We start from the raw sequence: 16,473 nt of genomic DNA, 5'->3' as shown, positions 1-16,473 counted from the left end.
AGTTAAATTTTAACATTAGACTGAATAACAATTACACAGTTTTTGCTCTTGCTGGAGCTACACAATTTTGAATAACAGCAAAGTTACTCATTTTTTGTGTTGTTCCACTTTTTAGGGAAATGAATTGGTTTCTAAACATTTTTGAATTCATTTTGATGAGCGTGTAGGTGAACACTCATATGTAATTGTCAAAATGTGCGTGATGACAAAAGCAAAAATATTTCCTTCCTTCTTTTTCGCATGCAAAAACCAAACAAATATCAGCAACACCGCCAACGCGAGTTTTAACTAATTTTATTTAAGCTAACCAGAATAATACATTGCAAAAGTTCTAAAACGTTGTGATATTCGAAAGAGTAGAATTTTTTAAATTCTTCAGGTGGAAAAGTAGTATAAAATCAAGGTCGAAGTTATTAGTAAATTTCTTTCTGTCGTTCCATTGCAAATCTCAAAAGTTGCGCTAACCCGCTAATAAATAAAATTTGTTTATCACCGAACTAGTGTAATGGTGAAAGTAATCTTAAATCAACAAATTTATTGCCCCAACTTCATAAGTATACACCCCCTTTTTACCACATTTCTCAACTACCAAACAAGTTCCTTCCCATCGTATTGTATAAACTTTCCGCTGTGATTTTCGTTCAGCTGCAGTATGGTTTGTACCATTTTGATGCAACTCTGCTCCACAGACAATGGGGCCTTCGATCCACCCATATCGGTTCGCACCCAGCCCGGGTGCAGTGCAACCGCCATGATTCGGTTCGGTTTCAAATCGATACTCATCGATTTGGTGGCGGCATTGAGTGCCGACTTCGATGTTCGATAAGCGTACAATCCACCATCCGTGTTGGCCCCAACCGAACCAAGAATAGAGCTCATATTAACGATGCAAGCCTTCTGAGGTCCAATAGGTACGGCCGGGTTCACTTCAGCAGCCTTTTTCAGCAGAGGAACCAAAGCCTACGAGGATGAGTAGATTAAAGCGTAAGTGCATTATATGATGACGTGACGCTGATAAGCGGTAAAGTCTGATTATTACCTTTGTAAGCATAATCGGAGCAACGGTGTTGGTCACGAACGTGTCTACGAGATCGTCACTTTTGACGAAGCCAAGGCGCGTTGATTTGGGCGATATGCCGGCATTGTTCAGCAACACGTTCAAGCCGTTATCTTGTACAATTGATTCCACCTGGGCCACGAATTGGTCATACTTTTCGATGTCCTTCAAATCTGCAAGTAACACAGAATAAAAATGAGGTTGTCCTACTGCTGTAGCTTGTAGTATTACCGATTTGCAGCACATGTAGGTTGGGATGTTGCTGTGCAAGTGAATTGAGCTCCTGAAAAAGTAGAAATTTTTAAGTTTGTGTGAAAAAAGGTTTATTTGAAATGGTCTTTTTCTGCTGCGCGAGTAATGTTCTATATAAGCAAAAACGCTCGATGTACTTCGAAAAACAACATTTGCCGATGGGTTTCAAAACAGGTACTTGGCTAGGTAATAAGATATATTTAAATTTAAACCCTTTGTGCGATGGTTCAGCATGATATTTCTAAAGAGTCGAACCAATTGGAACACCGTCGAAACCAATGTGTGCAAAACTCACTTTAACTTATGCGTTTTGAATTCATTGGCTGTTAAATTAGAATCACATAACTGTGTTACTTCATTGATATTTTCTTACATCCACATTAGGTTTCGTTCCACTCGTTTTGCTTGCAATATTGCGCGTCAGATCCTTTAAAGTTAAAACTTAACGAAACAATTCTATTAAATGCAACACCCTAATGGAACCCTATAAAAGTTATGATGATGATTTGAAAAAATGCTACATGTGTTGAACGCATACCAATGTGTGAACGTATGTATGGAACATAGTAGTGCAGAAATGTTGGAAAACCAAACCGTATAAAACAAACGGTATTTGTTTCCTTGCCATTTGTGTTTGTTCACTCGTCTGCTAAACTAAACTGTCAAGCAGCGCTTCGCAGTCTTTGCTAAAAAGTCACCGGCGGCAGCGTTCGAGAGGAAGCAATTCGTGTTCGGTATCGCAGCTGGCTTGTGAAAAACGGTTAATTCATTGAGAACTTAAATCTTTTTGTAAACAAACCGTGCAAAATTTTGACGTTCGAAGAGACTGTGAAAGTTTAGTGTTACTGAGTGAAAATTGTGTCTAATTGTAAACGCGAATATCGAAAGGAATTAAAACATGGCGCCGATAAATCGTAAGTGAATGTAATTATCGCGGGGCTGGGATGGACAATGTGAACTGAACATGTGGCCCCGTCTGGAGCGCTTCTCGAGTGTTCCACAATCTTCTTCCAGCAGCAGCTATGAATCATGGGAAATAATGACCTCTTCATTTGCGTGTGATCTAGAATGTTTCATACCTCGGCTTGTTGAATGTTGCGGCAGGTTGCGATTAAATGCCGCGGTGGTGCGGGAAGTTTGAGAAAGCTTTGAATTAATCCCAGCCCAAGACCGCGATTACAGCCGGTGATCAGAACTGAATTCATTCTTTGAACGTGGGTTTTTTTCTGTAGTGGCCTTTTACTCGCTAGGCAACACTGGGATGTAATAAACGAGAAAAAACTACACACTTCACTAGTGGGGGTGTCTCTAATGACGTAACAGCGTAGGGTTAGTAGCTCAGAAGGGACGTTTTGCCACTTGTGGTAAGATACTGCGAAACAATTTGAGCTGGACTACTAACAGAAGATTACTGTGAACAATTAGCTTTGAAATGCAACGAAGGCTGCGCTGATTGCTGCCTTTACACTCGTTACCGGGGACTTATGGTATGAGTATTCGATTACAACTACATTCTTAGTATCACTGAATGCCAAACTTTTTTTTCTGGTATGCGTTTGGCTACGCGTGGTTGAGACAGTGCCTAGGGTAAAACGCCCTAATGCCGTATTTAACAAAGTTTATGCAAGCTTGGTTCGGAAGAATTTAGAATTACAAAATCTATCAATCTATCTGAGCAAAACGTGGTTTAAAAAAAAATGCTCATCGTTTTTCTTAGACTTTAAAATAAAGAATAAAAAACTGCCCCTCCCTTCACCCCCTTTTTCCCCTTTAAACTATGGTGGGGTGTCAAACCATCAGAGAAAGAGTTTTTACCCTCAAAAACTTCCACATGTCAAATTTGGTTCCATTCGCTTCATAAGTTCCCGAGAATGCAGCAATTAGTGTCTGATTTGGAAAACGCTGACTACCTCGCAAAGCAAGGATCAGCACAGCAATTCGTTAGACCTGAGTCATTTCTCGGCACCTCCAAATCCGCCGTCAAGCGCAAATATAAATCATCATAAACAATACACAGGGTTGTTAACAAGCTAAACAGTTCACTCCCCAAACCCTGATATAACCAAGAGGCTTCTCGGTCTCAAGCTTGGTGAGCTACGTGTCTACACGGGAGTTATTATCTGACACTTTCCTGCTCTTTATCACCTAAAGAACATCGGAATTGTCAGATGTGATAACTGTCGCTTCTGTAGTTAAAACGTCCGCTCACCTGCTTTGTCATTGTGAAGCCCTCAAATACCCCTACATACAAATTTTAAAATCGATCGGTTCAGTAGTTTCCAAGTCTATATGGATCAAACAGACAGACAGGACTGCACTTTTATATGTTTAGGAGATGTACAGTATTGTACTGTATCACATGTACAGGTCAATACTGTGTGTAAAAAATGGAAAGAATTACCCTTAATGAAAAATCGTGAAAAGTCCTGGGTGTTCTACTCAGGAGTCACTACCCGTTAAAGTTAAAAGCTAATATAAAATTAAACAAGCCTCAGAATTTCGCGAAGCTTTTTTAGCACGTTATCAATATTTTTCTAAAAATAAAATTATGAACAAACTATCGCAACTTCCCATTTGACTTCCACAGACCTTCAAACTCGACCCGAGAATATGATTTAAACAAACATTCAAACATTTAAACAAAACTTCTCCGACTTGGACCGTTTTTTCCTAAAATTGTCCCACTGTGCTTGTGAACTAAACGACCAAAATAACAGTAGTGAAGTTCGAAAGTGAGCTCGAGATGTAATACTAAATTGAAATATTTGTAGCTTGACCTACCATCGATCCAATCACCCTATATTTATCATTTCACTTGTATGACTTCATGCGCACGTGAACGTACAAACATCAGAATTTATGCAAGTCATGCTCTAATTGCATTTTCTCAATTTCGCGGTATCAACGATGTTGAAATTGGCAATCGGTGTAAATATGCATAAGAAAATAAATATCACCAAGTTAGTGGGTGGTATTAATCCAATATTATTAGAGCAGAGGTTAGGCAGATGCCTACCAACGATAATAAATTGACTGCTCTAATAATATTGCTATGGAAGTGGATTCTTCCCAAAAATTCCTATACACACTCAGCGCTTTCAAAGTATTGGGAGATTTGGTATATATAACAAACACAAGTTAAATTTGTCATCACACCACCGCAGATCTAGCGCCGCATAGTTCACGATTGTGTTTTCACGAAGAAGTTGCTTCTGTTAAAAATCTTTTCCTTGAAAAAGTGAAATTCGATTGAATTAAAAGCTTAACAGTTCGATAAGTATATAGATCCTAAGAACGGTTTTTTTTATAGTTCACTTCTCAAGTGGTAACTTGTTGAATTTCATAACGATACGTATAATACAGCTGAAGAAAGGTAGATAATAATCGCAGAACAGAAATGACACTTCTGGTGACTCGGCGATTTGGGAACCTTATAAATGTGCCCCTAACGAGGTTCATTGCAACGCACACCAGATTGCTATCAAGTAAGTGATACCGTCGGTGGTAGACACAAGAGGAAGTGTAATAAATAAAGATGTATCTCCCAAATTGTTGAAAATAATTCCTAAAGAATAATGAGCTCTTTAATAACATTCCAACACATATTGTTGTCCCTTTCCAATATGTACCTTCCAAATCATCAGACATACATAGGAGGTACTAATTTGGTCGATGTTTCTAAGCTACGGCACGTTACAGACACAAATTTTAATTAAGCATCATTTCCTTCTGATCTTGCAGAAGAAAACTTCGAGTATGACTTGGTGGTCATTGGCGGTGGTTCCGGTGGATTGGCCTGCGCTAAGGAAGCTATCCAGTTCGGAGCTAAGGTTGCGGTGTTGGACTTCGTCAAACCTTCGCCCCGCGGCACGAAATGGGGTCTCGGTGGAACGTGTGTTAACGTAGGTTGCATTCCGAAGAAACTGATGCATCAAGCGGCGCTGCTCGGGGAGGCAATTCATGTGAGTACCATCAGGCATTTTGGTTTAAGAAGAAAATCTAATTGTTGTCTATTCTACAGGACTCGCAACCCTATGGGTGGAAGTTTACCGAGCCGGAATCAGTCAAACACGATTGGGCTACGCTAACCGAATCCGTACAGAATCACATCAAATCGGTCAACTGGGTTACCAGAGTTGATCTGCGGGATAAGAAGGTGGAGTACGTGAATGGTTTCGGTTATTTCAAGGATGCCCACAATTTAGTGGCCGTGATGAAAAATCAAACGGAACGGGTGCTGAATACGAAATATGTGGTTATTGCCACTGGCGGTCGTCCACGGTATCCGGATATACCAGGAGCAGTAGAGTACGGTGTCACCAGTGATGATATATTTAGCTTACCGCAGGAACCGGGCAAGACGCTTGTCGTGGGTGCTGGATATATTGGATTGGAGTGCGCAGGTTTTTTGAAAGGATTGGGTTATGATGCCACCGTGATGGTTCGTTCTATTTTGTTAAGAGGATTCGATCAACAGATGGCCAATATGGTTGGTGACGCAATGGTGGAGAAAGGAATTAATTTTCTACATAAAACACAACCTAAGTCAGTCGAAAAGCAAGCCGATGGTCGATTGCTAGTGCATTATGCTTCCGATGATGGCACGGAAGGGTCCGATGTGTACGATACGGTTCTATTTGCCATTGGTCGTACTGCTTGTACTCTGGATTTGAAGCTGGATCAAGCTGGTGTCGTAACGGCGGAAGGTGGAAAGTCCGACAAACTGGAAGTTGATAGCTTTGAAAAAACTAACGTCGACAACATTTTTGCCGTCGGTGATGTACTGTACAAAAGACCAGAGCTGACCCCGGTAGCCATTCACGCAGGTCGACTGTTGGCACGGCGGTTGTTCAACAATCAAACCGATGTTATGGATTACGCGGACGTTGCGACCACCGTTTTCTCTCCACTCGAATATGGCTGCGTGGGAATGAGCGAAGAAGCTGCCGAGGAAAAATTCGGCAAGGACAAGGTGGAAGTGTATCATGCCTACTACAAACCAACGGAGTTCTTCGTTCCCCAGCGCAGTGTTCGGTACTGCTATTTGAAAGCCGTCGCTCTTCTGGAGGGTGACCAGAAGGTTTTGGGACTCCACTTTCTCGGACCAGCTGCCGGTGAGGTAATTCAGGGTTTCGCGGCCGCTCTTAAATCTGGCCTTACGATGAAAATCCTCAAGAACACCGTCGGAATTCATCCCACAGTGGCCGAAGAGTTCACCCGGTTGTTGATCACCAAGAGCTCAGGACTGGATCCTACCCCGGCCACATGCTGCAGCTAAGCTGTTACCATACGCTCGTGTAATTTTTTCGATAATAATCTATTTCTCAATGTAATTGAGGTAGAAACAGTTTTTTGATTATTTTTTGTCGTACTATAGAATGAACAAATTGATATGTCAGCAAGTACTCGAGTGCTTAAGTAAATCTAATTTAAAGACCTTCGTTAGGGTTAAACATACACTATTCCTCACTGAGATTTAGAAAGAGCCGAGAGAGGGGCGTGCATGCTTATCGAACAGCAAGGGAACCCGAGACTAAATGTTTTAGGCCATAATAATAGGCAGTATCTGTGTGCTTTTGCATAGAAAAATCGGCACTTGTTTACGCAACCAACCATTAATAAACAATTCACCGTAGACACGCAGTAAAACAACCCTTGAATCGATGCCGCAATTTTTACGACCACTTTGGAGACTTTCTAGATTGTCCAGTATTCCCCGATTTGATTTTCATTTCTCAAAAACTATCTCGAGTTTTGCTCATAATACATCTGAGTCATAGTGTTTTTCATATATTTTTTTTTCAGTACCCAAGCTCGTTTTTACCATTTTTATCCACAAGAAAATAAAAACGGTTCTTTTCAGAGGAAGCTGGCATCGCTTCAAGTATGATGACAGTTCTACAAGGTATGCTATTCACGTCGATGCATTAGTATTAGTGATCGTTATGACCTTTTCCAATTTTGTATGAAATTTGAAATGGTTTTGCATTGCAAACTAAACTTATAAAACATACTTTCCTGGAAAGTTATAGAAATGATGTTGAAACATGTTATATTTGTGGGGAATACATAAACATGCTGCGGTTTAGGTAAAATATGCTGTTTTTCATCAATTTGCCGGTAACCTTTTTGCACTTTTCGTTTTTTTATTGTAGTCTAATAGCGTTTCTAAATAGAGTTGCTTATGTTTCATAGAGTAACAAAAGTCATGAGCTACGACAATGACTAAGATTATGCTCCAACTTTTAGAAATATAGCATTTTTATATATTTTATTTCGACATATTGTCGCAATTTTTCCACACTAAATCTAAATTAATATCAATTTCTAGTGTGTTTCAACTGGAGATTCACTCTCCAACCAAAAAATATCAGATATAAAACTTGTTCGTGTGTGAGCGGTGCGAGCGGAGGCATGTTTGGTTCACTAGCAGCTGCTTCGATGGCTAAGATAAGTGCATACATTTATGTCGAATTCGTTTTTACGGCAGGACTATCCCGTCCCGGATCCCGTGCTTTGCAGCTGAAAAAAAAAAACACTTTCCGAGCAGTTGCAATGGTGTGCGTAATACCAGAGGTAACTGTCACTTTTGTTTTGGTCATTACCGCCATTGTCTTTTATCGCATTTGTGCTACTGTACGAAAAATTTGCCAATTTAATGAAAAATTACCAAATAACAAAATAAAATAAATAAAATTCAACCTGATGTTTGACACGCGAAGAACGATAATCAAAGCAAACCGATTTTGACACATTTTTTTTTAATTTTGACACATACGTGTGAATGTGTTGGTGTCTTCGAAACTGCACTCTGTTTCTTGCGGGACAGAAAAAGGGTCCGGGAGAGTCTGGAAAATGTAAAAAAAACAGTGATAGGACAAAGTGTAGTCCGCGGGGTAGCTACACCGCAAAAACGAAAACGACATTAAAGACATGTTTATTTATAAATAACTCGAAGGTAGTACCTAGTTTTCACGGACAAGAATCAAATTGTTTATTTTTTTTTTATTTCATATTGAAGTGTGTGCAGTACAGTATGATTTTATTAGCGATGAATTTGTGCGCCATTGAATGGCGAATTTATTTTCCATGTGTAGCTATTTACTAGCTACTACGGCGTAGCACTTTCGCACTGTTCTGGAACTTCATTTTTGCACCGCTTGAGAAGGTGTACTAAACGATTGCTGTTTATCTATGTTGAGATATTTCCCAATGTTAAAAATGTCTTGAAATTCCAAACTGAAATATATCTGATGACTCTGTTTTGATACCCATTGTCATTCATTTTCTATTTATGACTTCACTAGCTTTTGAATAATTGTTTTTACTCCATAGCAAACTTTTGTTGAATATGCTAAATTTTCATAGACGCAGATCCGATACGGTAAAATGGATAATAATTGTTTCGGCATTTTGTAAAGAGTTCAGGAATACTATATTGTTGTGTCGAGTCCGTTTCTGCGGCCGTGCTACACTGTCCCAGCTCGAAAACGAACACGCAAGCGACACTACACACAGCTGTCATATTTTTCGTACGGCATTTGAAAACATTTGTTTTTGTTGTTGGTGTTTTCAGACTGCACCCTGTCTTTTTCGGGTGTAGTCCGGGATATCCGGTGTAGTCGGATACAAAAAAGTGTAGTCCGGAAAATAAAAAAAAAAAAAACAGTACAGGACAAAAGTGTAGTCCGGGTGTGAATGCTCCGCGGAGGCAAGTTCGACATTACTTATGCTTTTACGCGTCACGGTGTTTGACAAAAAGGCACTCATCGCTCAACATAGTAATAAGCCAACATAACGCGTAACATTAGTTGAACTCGTCGTGGTACGATTGCGCGCAGTCATGCTCTAAGCCAGCGGTTCTCAACCTGGGGTACGCGTACTCCTAGGGGTACGCGAGAGCTTTTGCCTAATATAGGGATTTAGGTGACCAGTTTTTACACATTGAGGATGAATGTTAGTCCCAAGCATCATCCATTGGTTCTCTGTGTAATTACAGCTGATCTGGTAATAACGGAGTAGCATCCGCGGGCGGTCAATCATGCTTGTGTTAAAAAAAAATAAAACCGGTCCTTTTCAGTGCAACCATGTCATTTGAGGGTTTGATGAACAACAATTTGCATAGTCCCATGTTACCCATGCGGTCATGTTTCAGACACATCTTTCTACTTTTTCGTTTCTACAAAAATTTGTTCAAAGTTATCTGTTTCTGCGAAATTTTTTAAGTACAGTGCTAATTTTTGAAACTCTCGCTCGGATGCGGTTCAAATAAATTTAAAAAAAAAAGGAAAGTTGTTATTGTACGTGACACAACTTTTCGACACACGATGTTCAATGCAACACAGCATCGTGTGTGCGTGTGACAATGTTTATAACTGCTGGAGCAACAAAACAGTACCGAAAAACATGCAGCCTGCGGAGGAGTGCGAAAGTTTCCTCAGCAATGAGATCAAAGAATTACTACTGATAGAACAGAACTATCATGAAAAAACGTCCAGCTTTAGTGGAAATGGTGAAACGGTGAACTGGTTAATGGTGGAGACTTTTTTCGATGGAAAAGCAGGTAGCACAAATAAACGAGTGACAAACACTCTTCTCCAGTCCATTTACTTTCCGAACAGTGAAACACAACCAACCCCTTCCGTACGAATACTGCCGAGCTCTAACACCAAGGTTGCATCACTTACTAGAGTACCTCCCGAAGGTTAGTTTTTCGGCGGAGCAACTCGCATGGACCAATCGACTGGATTTACTGTCTCTAATCTTCGACCCTACCTCAGCGGAACAAGCACTGACCAACGTGTTACTTTTGACGTCGATTACGGAATATGCGCTAGGCAATCTGTTTAAAACCGAAACAGGCATTTCGCCTCCACACTTGCTGCGTGATCTGCTAATGACAGAGCCACTAACCGGTGTGTTGGGTGAAACTCCGATATTTTTGCTTCGTCTTCTCGTAGGTACGCCGCATGGCATCAATTTGCGGAATCTTTTGTGGCACGGTTTTCCGCGGAAAAATGAGATAAATCCGCTGTATGCTAACGCGCTCCTACTTTTCCTGATTTCCAGTGGAGAAATAATAGAACGAAAGAAATGCAAGATTACGCATCGCGTCTACCCGGAGAATTTGGGTGCGCTTGTGCAACGGATGGATCTGCCTCAGTTTGATGAATCGTCATTCGAAGTGTTTCTAGATTCACAACACTGGCAGCATATTTTACAGCTTTATAGAAAAGGTCACTTCTATCAATGCGTTTGCCTGGCCCTACCCCATCTGGAAATGTGTCTTCGAAGGCTCTATGGTACTTTGTACGATGTAGACTATCGAGCTAAGATTGATGAGTACTATATAATAATGGACACCATTTTTAGCCAAATCGATCCGTTGGGAGCTCGAAATAAAGTTTTCGATCATTTCTCTACATCACTTATGGAACTCGTATACGACCTTTTAACGGCCGTCAATGGTCCTCGGCTTAGAGATAAAATAAGCCATGGCGAAGTGGAATTAAACCAAATAAACCGAAGCATAGCTAGCGCGACTTTACTAAGTGCACAGCTGCTACTGACTGCGGATAGACGCTTCTCCTATAAGAGCAAATTCCATCCAAACTCAGTCTGCAGAGGTAGAATAAAAGAATGTGAAAAAGCAGTTGATCTGATCAGTACAATCACCATACCGACGAATCTAGCTGGTTTGAGCGTTGACCACATGGAAGACATTCCCTTCCTGCCCAGCAATGAGCTTCCGGTGGAAGTTTCGATCTTCTACCGTCCTCCAAACGAGGAAGAAATTGTTGGAATTTTAACACGGATATGTACAGTGTTGAAAACAGCTTCGAAAAACCTCTATGAATCACTAACCACTCGGTTGGGGGCACTGGAGAACAGACAACTGCGGTCTAGAGCGAGAAACACTTTGGAGAATATGCTTCGGATGTATTCTACGATAAACCGAGGGTTAGATTTTGTGCTGAGACTTACGAGATGGATTTTCTACTGTCTTATGAAATCGGAAGCACTTGGGGATGATGCGATAATACTACGGTACGTTTGTACTTTCTAACGGATTTCTCAAGTTTCCCATACTTCCTTTTTTCTCACCACAAACATTAAGCCTGTTTTACACTATTATATAGGTTTCTTTAATCTCTGCTATGCTATTCCATTTTGCAGATTTTTAAAGTTTATTCTAAAATATACGGAAAATGCAGCTAGCAACCTACACACAAAGAGCAACACATGGCAACCCCTGTACGAGACGACAAAACGGGAGCTGTTTGTTAAAGGTAGACAAAACCTAGCGTTACTGCTGTGCTGATATAGCGAAATGGTATTTTCAAACGTTTATTGATGTGACTGAAGGTATGTTATCGTCGAAATAAATAAAATTACTAGGTAACAGCAAAGTTCATCTGTGTCTGCAAGACGCTGGTAGAGATCAGTGTTTTTTTTTTCAAATCTAGCGAACAGTTCATCAAGTGTTTTGCTCGTACTATCGTAAAAGGGCTGATCTCGCGAAAAATGACGCCTACATCCTATCTCGAGTTATGTAGAATATCTAGAACTAATTGCTAACACTGTTTTTTTTCATTCTCACAGCAAGTTTGTACAAATCAATCATCAATATCGAACAACGGAAATTAATGATGGGATAACTTACGAATAATATGGGTCAATCTTTTTCTTTTTGTGTACGTTCAACAGTGCTTTTAGTCACTTTTTAACCGCTTTGGTGCACTGTCGGAGCCCTGTGAGTTTGAATCTTCGGAGAAGGGCATGTTAGAGACGAACTCAGTCGCTCCCTGGGAATCGCTTACAAGCGAGAAACCTAAAAGAAAGTAATCATAGTTGTAATTTATTTTCTTTTAAACAAAAAGTTTCAATAACTCACAGGTGTTGGAATCCTCCGTAGTCAATGCAAAATTCGAGTTCGAGTTGGAATCTGTGCCAGGTTTTCTGCTGTTTTCCTTATTTTCACTGCTGTTGCTGTTACTATTGCTGTTGACTGTCGCCGCGTTGGTAACCGAGTTGCTTAAGCCGTTACTGGCATTAACACCACCGACTCCGGAGGCATTCTTCAGTAGGCCTTTTTTATTTTCCTTACTCGAGATCGGCACCCATTTGAAGATTTTCATCGAGGTCTCCCCGATTGTAACCCACTTCTTCTCCCAACGGCGGACGCGGTCCATCGAGAGCATAAACTTTTTAACGTCATCTTTCTTACTGGCACGAGTTTCGGCACGGACACTACGGGACATGTTTGGGAATGGTTTATCCTTCGTCGACACACCAACCATAACACAGAAAACGACACGTTCCCGGCCGCGACGTCGGTTGTGGGGAAGGCGAGAAGTACCCCACTTAGCAGACGGCGAGAAAAATCGATTGACTAGTTCAATTGGCTTTTGACTGGACACCAGCGGTACACCTTACACAAGTAGAAAACGAAAAACCGAACTTTTCACTGCTGCAAGGTGAATTCTTCAGCAGTTTATTTTGGTTTTCACTGCTCAGGCTCACGGCTGGACCGAAAAATGCACTATGTGAAAATGGACTCCACAAAGAAGGCGTCTGTCATGCATGAAGCGGCTTTCTGCTAAAGTCAGGCAACCAAAAGGTGTTGACTTTTTGCGATCATGCGACGCCGGTGGCTGGTGGTGGAACAATGCAGCCACAGAAATTAAAACGAAAGCTGATAGGATACATTAGGCTGTATGAATAAAAGAAGTTACTCTGCTTCTACCGTAAGATTTGCACGGGATGAGTAAAGCAAACGCTTTTATTCATACGGCTTATTTATTTCTACGAAACTAGGTATTTATTCTAAACTTCTACAATTGCAATGTAACCAAGACGTAACAAAATATCAAATAATTGTTTACCTCACTGAAGCTGTATAGTTTGACAAGACATTTCTGTAGTTGTTATTGTCAAGCTCGTATTTGATAGTTTATGCACATTACACACATTACATTGTGGGAGTCGTTCGGGGACGCCTCACTACTGGAAGTTCGCAAGGTATATGAAGATCTGATACTTGTGTATCTTATCTCGTCTTTGTGAAAACTCTATTTTTTTAAATTTTATATTCAATCGAGAGTGGAAATTATTTAATGTTTTGCGTAACACTTTAGATATCCGTACATGAATAAATTATTACAACCACAAACAAGATGTTTTTAAAATTCCAATATTTTTATATTTTTTTTTTTTTGTAATAATGTATTTCGGCAGCACTGCCGCATACGATTCGAAGCAAGCAATCAAAAAATACGATGGGTTATGTATTCGTTTTGTGGTGTAGCTACACTCGGACTACACTTTTTACCCTGTAACTGTTTTTTTCTCAAGCTAAAAAGTGTAGTTTGGGAACGCTGTAATACCGTCGCGAAAACGAATTCGACATAAGTGTCCATTTTGGAGAAAAGTGCGCAATAACATGTTGAAATTAAGAGGTACACCATTCACATAACTACTCAAACAGGTTTTTAAGGGTTGAAACTATTTTTCATTTTTCCCTTGAACGATAGTGTTTGGTATCGATTTTTTCTTCTGCATTCTCTGTGTATCTATGTACAGAGTACTCAAGAAGTTTGAATCCTCTTTGAAAGTGTGTTAAAAATGAAAATACAAGATATTCTTTTCTGAGTTCTGAGTTTTATCCAGCTTTTTACGTGCCATAATGGCGGATGCTATAATGCAAAGTTTGTAATGAATACCAACCCTTTTTGACAATTCTCTTTACACGGTAAGAGTCGAAAACCCATTAATGGGTACCTTTTCAACCATTTCGCCAAAAAGTGAGCCAACCCTTTTAATGGGTAAACTCGATTTACCTATTAACGGGTATACCGATCAAAATGTCAAAAACTGGGTACAATGAATTTTTTCTAGAAAATGGGTGAAATTTTACCCATTAATAAATAAAACCTGCATCCATGCAAAAACGGAAATTTTGTGATTATCACTCAAAAAAGTGAAAAGAAGTAACAATGAATTCAATTATATTTATTTATTTGCAGATGTATCCAGCTTTTTACGCACCATAATGGCGGTCGCTCCCCAGATGGTCTCGAGGTACGATGCTGGCCTAACAAGCCAGTCGTCGTAGGTTCGAGTCTCGTCTCGGGCAAGGATGGTTAAAATCGTATCAGAGAATTATCATGAGAGAATCCTATTGGATTCTGATCACGCATAATACGCGATGTTTTGTATCGTCTCTCGAGAAGAGAACTTGTGTGACAAATAAACTGCCGAAAGAATACCCCGTGAACTTTATAGCCTATTAACTTTATGCGAGTTTATCGTCGCTTGCTCATACGCTTTCTCAATTCTCTCATCGGTTTCAATAGGTAATTCATTATCGTCTCCCGATCCGATCGGGCCGTGGAACGAAAATTTTTGGTTTGAATCACCTTGTGAGTGAGAGTGTCCCGATAATCGTAAAATTGTATCACAAACCAAAAACTCAGAGAGAGAAAAAACTGCAAGCGTTAGACCAACTAAAAGGCAGCACAAAACAGGGATACCAGATTTACAGAATTGTCTGTGTAATGCAGGTTTCTAGAGTCCGTTGCCGATTTTGTTTTTTTCAAATGGCAAATATTTGTTGTTACTTTGTGCATAGCTTGCAAGCTTTTTTCGAATCTATTTATATTTGCGGATTTTTTTCCAAAATTTGTGCAGGTTTTTTGCTTGTGCAAGAAAAATTTTGATATCGGCCAACATACATCAGCGAACAAACCTTCGATGCAAATAAAACCGACGAACAAAAGAACATTGAGTTGACAATGACAACAGCAGGCAACATATTGTTAAACGATGAAAAACCTATTTTACTGTCAACACTTGCGACTCGGAAAGAAAGGGGGATAATTGTTCAAGCGATCGCAATCGCTTCTTTTTTCCGATAATTATCGTCTCGCGATTCTTCCCTTTTGTTTTGACACTTGGATTCTATCAGCGAAGAGTGAATCGTCGGTTTGTAGAGCTATTGCAAATTCCATCTCTGAGAGAGAATGAATTATCTCAGCGAATCTCCGAATTGGTTCACTCGGACTGGCTTATCGTACGATAAATGTTAGAACCGACTGAGAGACGAAGTTGACTCACACGTTAAAAAAGTTCGAATGTTAATCACCGATTTTATCGCCGATCACCATCATTGGTCTCGGGAGAGACTGTTAGTGTCAGTAGGATCGTAGCGCTAGCCCCGCAATTGTCCTGTACACTTAACGGTTGGCTGCGAAGTCTGTGTATAGTAAACAGAAGGTCGAATTCCGATACGGAATGTAGCACCAAGGCTTTGCTTTTTTTAATGGTGGTCGCTTTAATGCGTGTTCGTAATGTGCGAACCTCTCTGCTTACGTCAGATTTGCGATTTCTGAAAAATTGGCAACACAAATGTTGCCAGATATATTTTTCTTTTGATAAAATATATGGAGACTTCAAACTGACGTAAGCAGAGTTGTCAAAAGGGTGTGTAATTTATTACGAACTTTGCATTATAGCGCCCGCCATTATGGCGCGTAAAAGGCAAACGACGCAGCATAGAGTCTCTTTTTTAGTTCTTCCATGCCAATTATTGACAAATAGTGAGCGAAACAGATCGTAGAAGTAACGCGTGCGAACAAATCGACATGGCAAACTTAAAAGACACATGAAGTATTTTTTCACCCATTAATGGGTTAAAAATGACCCATTTTTTTCTAAGAATATGTCTTCCTAATGCGTTCAATTTTACCCATTCCACATTTTTGAATTTACCCATTTTTTGACAACCGCATATGACAGTGAATTATGACAGTGAATTTTCCATTAAGCATAGTTTATAGTTCCAAGCGAAGTGAAAGATTTGACAAGTGAAAATGCGTAAATTTTCGCTTGCGAAATCTGTCGTGAAAACTATAAACACTATATATATAGACCTGCGGACTGAATCGCAGCGAGCCAAAATAACTGTCAAACGTGCGAGCCAAAATGAACATGACGAAAAATTTGTATCAAACAAATAACAAGAATATAAAAAAACCAGCGATTCTAGTGCTGCTGTCATTCACTACGCAGGTCTATATATAGTGTCTATAGTGAAAACCCGTTTGTGGAACACGCAGGTATTTCACCAACCTGCAGTTTACAGTTCAAGTGAAGCGAAATTCACG

The 16,473-nt window shown here is 40.0% G+C and overlaps 4 protein-coding genes across 10 annotated transcripts; 2 read left to right on the top strand and 2 right to left on the bottom strand.

The window, feature by feature from the left end:
• Positions 1-281: 281 nt before the first annotated feature.
• LOC129734043 (thioredoxin reductase 1, mitochondrial) lies at positions 282-6,969 on the top strand. 5 transcript variants are annotated; one of them, XM_055695761.1, is made up of 3 exons: positions 282-984; positions 5,051-5,271; positions 5,331-6,969. In XM_055695761.1, exons 1-3 carry the CDS (start codon positions 969-971, stop codon positions 6,585-6,587), a joined length of 1,494 nt encoding a protein of 497 aa, XP_055551736.1. In that variant the 5' UTR covers positions 282-968; the 3' UTR covers positions 6,588-6,969. The 5 variants fall into 5 exon arrangements, with proteins under 5 accessions (XP_055551736.1, XP_055551732.1, XP_055551735.1 ...); XM_055695757.1 differs by lacking the exon at positions 282-984 and adding an exon at positions 1,050-1,483; XM_055695760.1 differs by lacking the exon at positions 282-984 and adding an exon at positions 1,847-2,223.
• On the bottom strand, positions 499-2,831 carry LOC129734049 (C-factor). Of its 2 annotated transcripts, none has more exons than XM_055695769.1 (4): positions 2,389-2,831; positions 1,289-1,340; positions 1,040-1,230; positions 499-960 (listed from the first exon to the last, which is right to left on the bottom strand). In XM_055695769.1, exons 1-4 carry the CDS (start codon positions 2,512-2,514, stop codon positions 586-588), a joined length of 744 nt encoding a protein of 247 aa, XP_055551744.1. In that variant the 5' UTR covers positions 2,515-2,831; the 3' UTR covers positions 499-585. The 2 variants fall into 2 exon arrangements, with proteins under 2 accessions (XP_055551744.1, XP_055551745.1); XM_055695770.1 differs by lacking the exon at positions 2,389-2,831 and adding an exon at positions 1,848-2,291.
• Positions 6,970-8,865: 1,896 nt separating the features above from the next.
• On the top strand, positions 8,866-11,903 carry LOC129734042 (endoplasmic reticulum membrane-associated RNA degradation protein-like). 2 transcript variants are annotated; one of them, XM_055695756.1, is made up of 4 exons: positions 8,866-9,872; positions 9,931-10,618; positions 10,682-11,356; positions 11,486-11,903. In XM_055695756.1, the coding sequence occupies exons 1-4, from the start codon at positions 9,644-9,646 to the stop codon at positions 11,628-11,630; spliced, it is 1,737 nt and encodes a 578-aa protein (XP_055551731.1). In that variant the 5' UTR covers positions 8,866-9,643; the 3' UTR covers positions 11,631-11,903. The 2 variants fall into 2 exon arrangements, with proteins under 2 accessions (XP_055551731.1, XP_055551729.1); XM_055695754.1 differs by having other exon boundaries at positions 8,867-9,872; positions 9,931-11,356.
• LOC129734051 (B-cell CLL/lymphoma 7 protein family member B-B) lies at positions 11,868-12,911 on the bottom strand. The gene is made up of 2 exons (XM_055695773.1): positions 12,204-12,911; positions 11,868-12,140 (listed from the first exon to the last, which is right to left on the bottom strand). Exons 1-2 carry the CDS (start codon positions 12,607-12,609, stop codon positions 12,022-12,024), a joined length of 525 nt encoding a protein of 174 aa, XP_055551748.1. The 5' UTR covers positions 12,610-12,911; the 3' UTR covers positions 11,868-12,021.
• Between the last annotated feature and the right edge of the window lie 3,562 nt (positions 12,912-16,473).

Source organism: Wyeomyia smithii, chromosome 1 (genome assembly GCF_029784165.1).
Source record: "Wyeomyia smithii strain HCP4-BCI-WySm-NY-G18 chromosome 1, ASM2978416v1, whole genome shotgun sequence".
In the NCBI taxonomy this organism is placed as follows: Eukaryota; Metazoa; Arthropoda; class Insecta; order Diptera; family Culicidae; genus Wyeomyia; species Wyeomyia smithii.
This window is presented reverse-complemented; position numbering and strand designations above follow the sequence as displayed.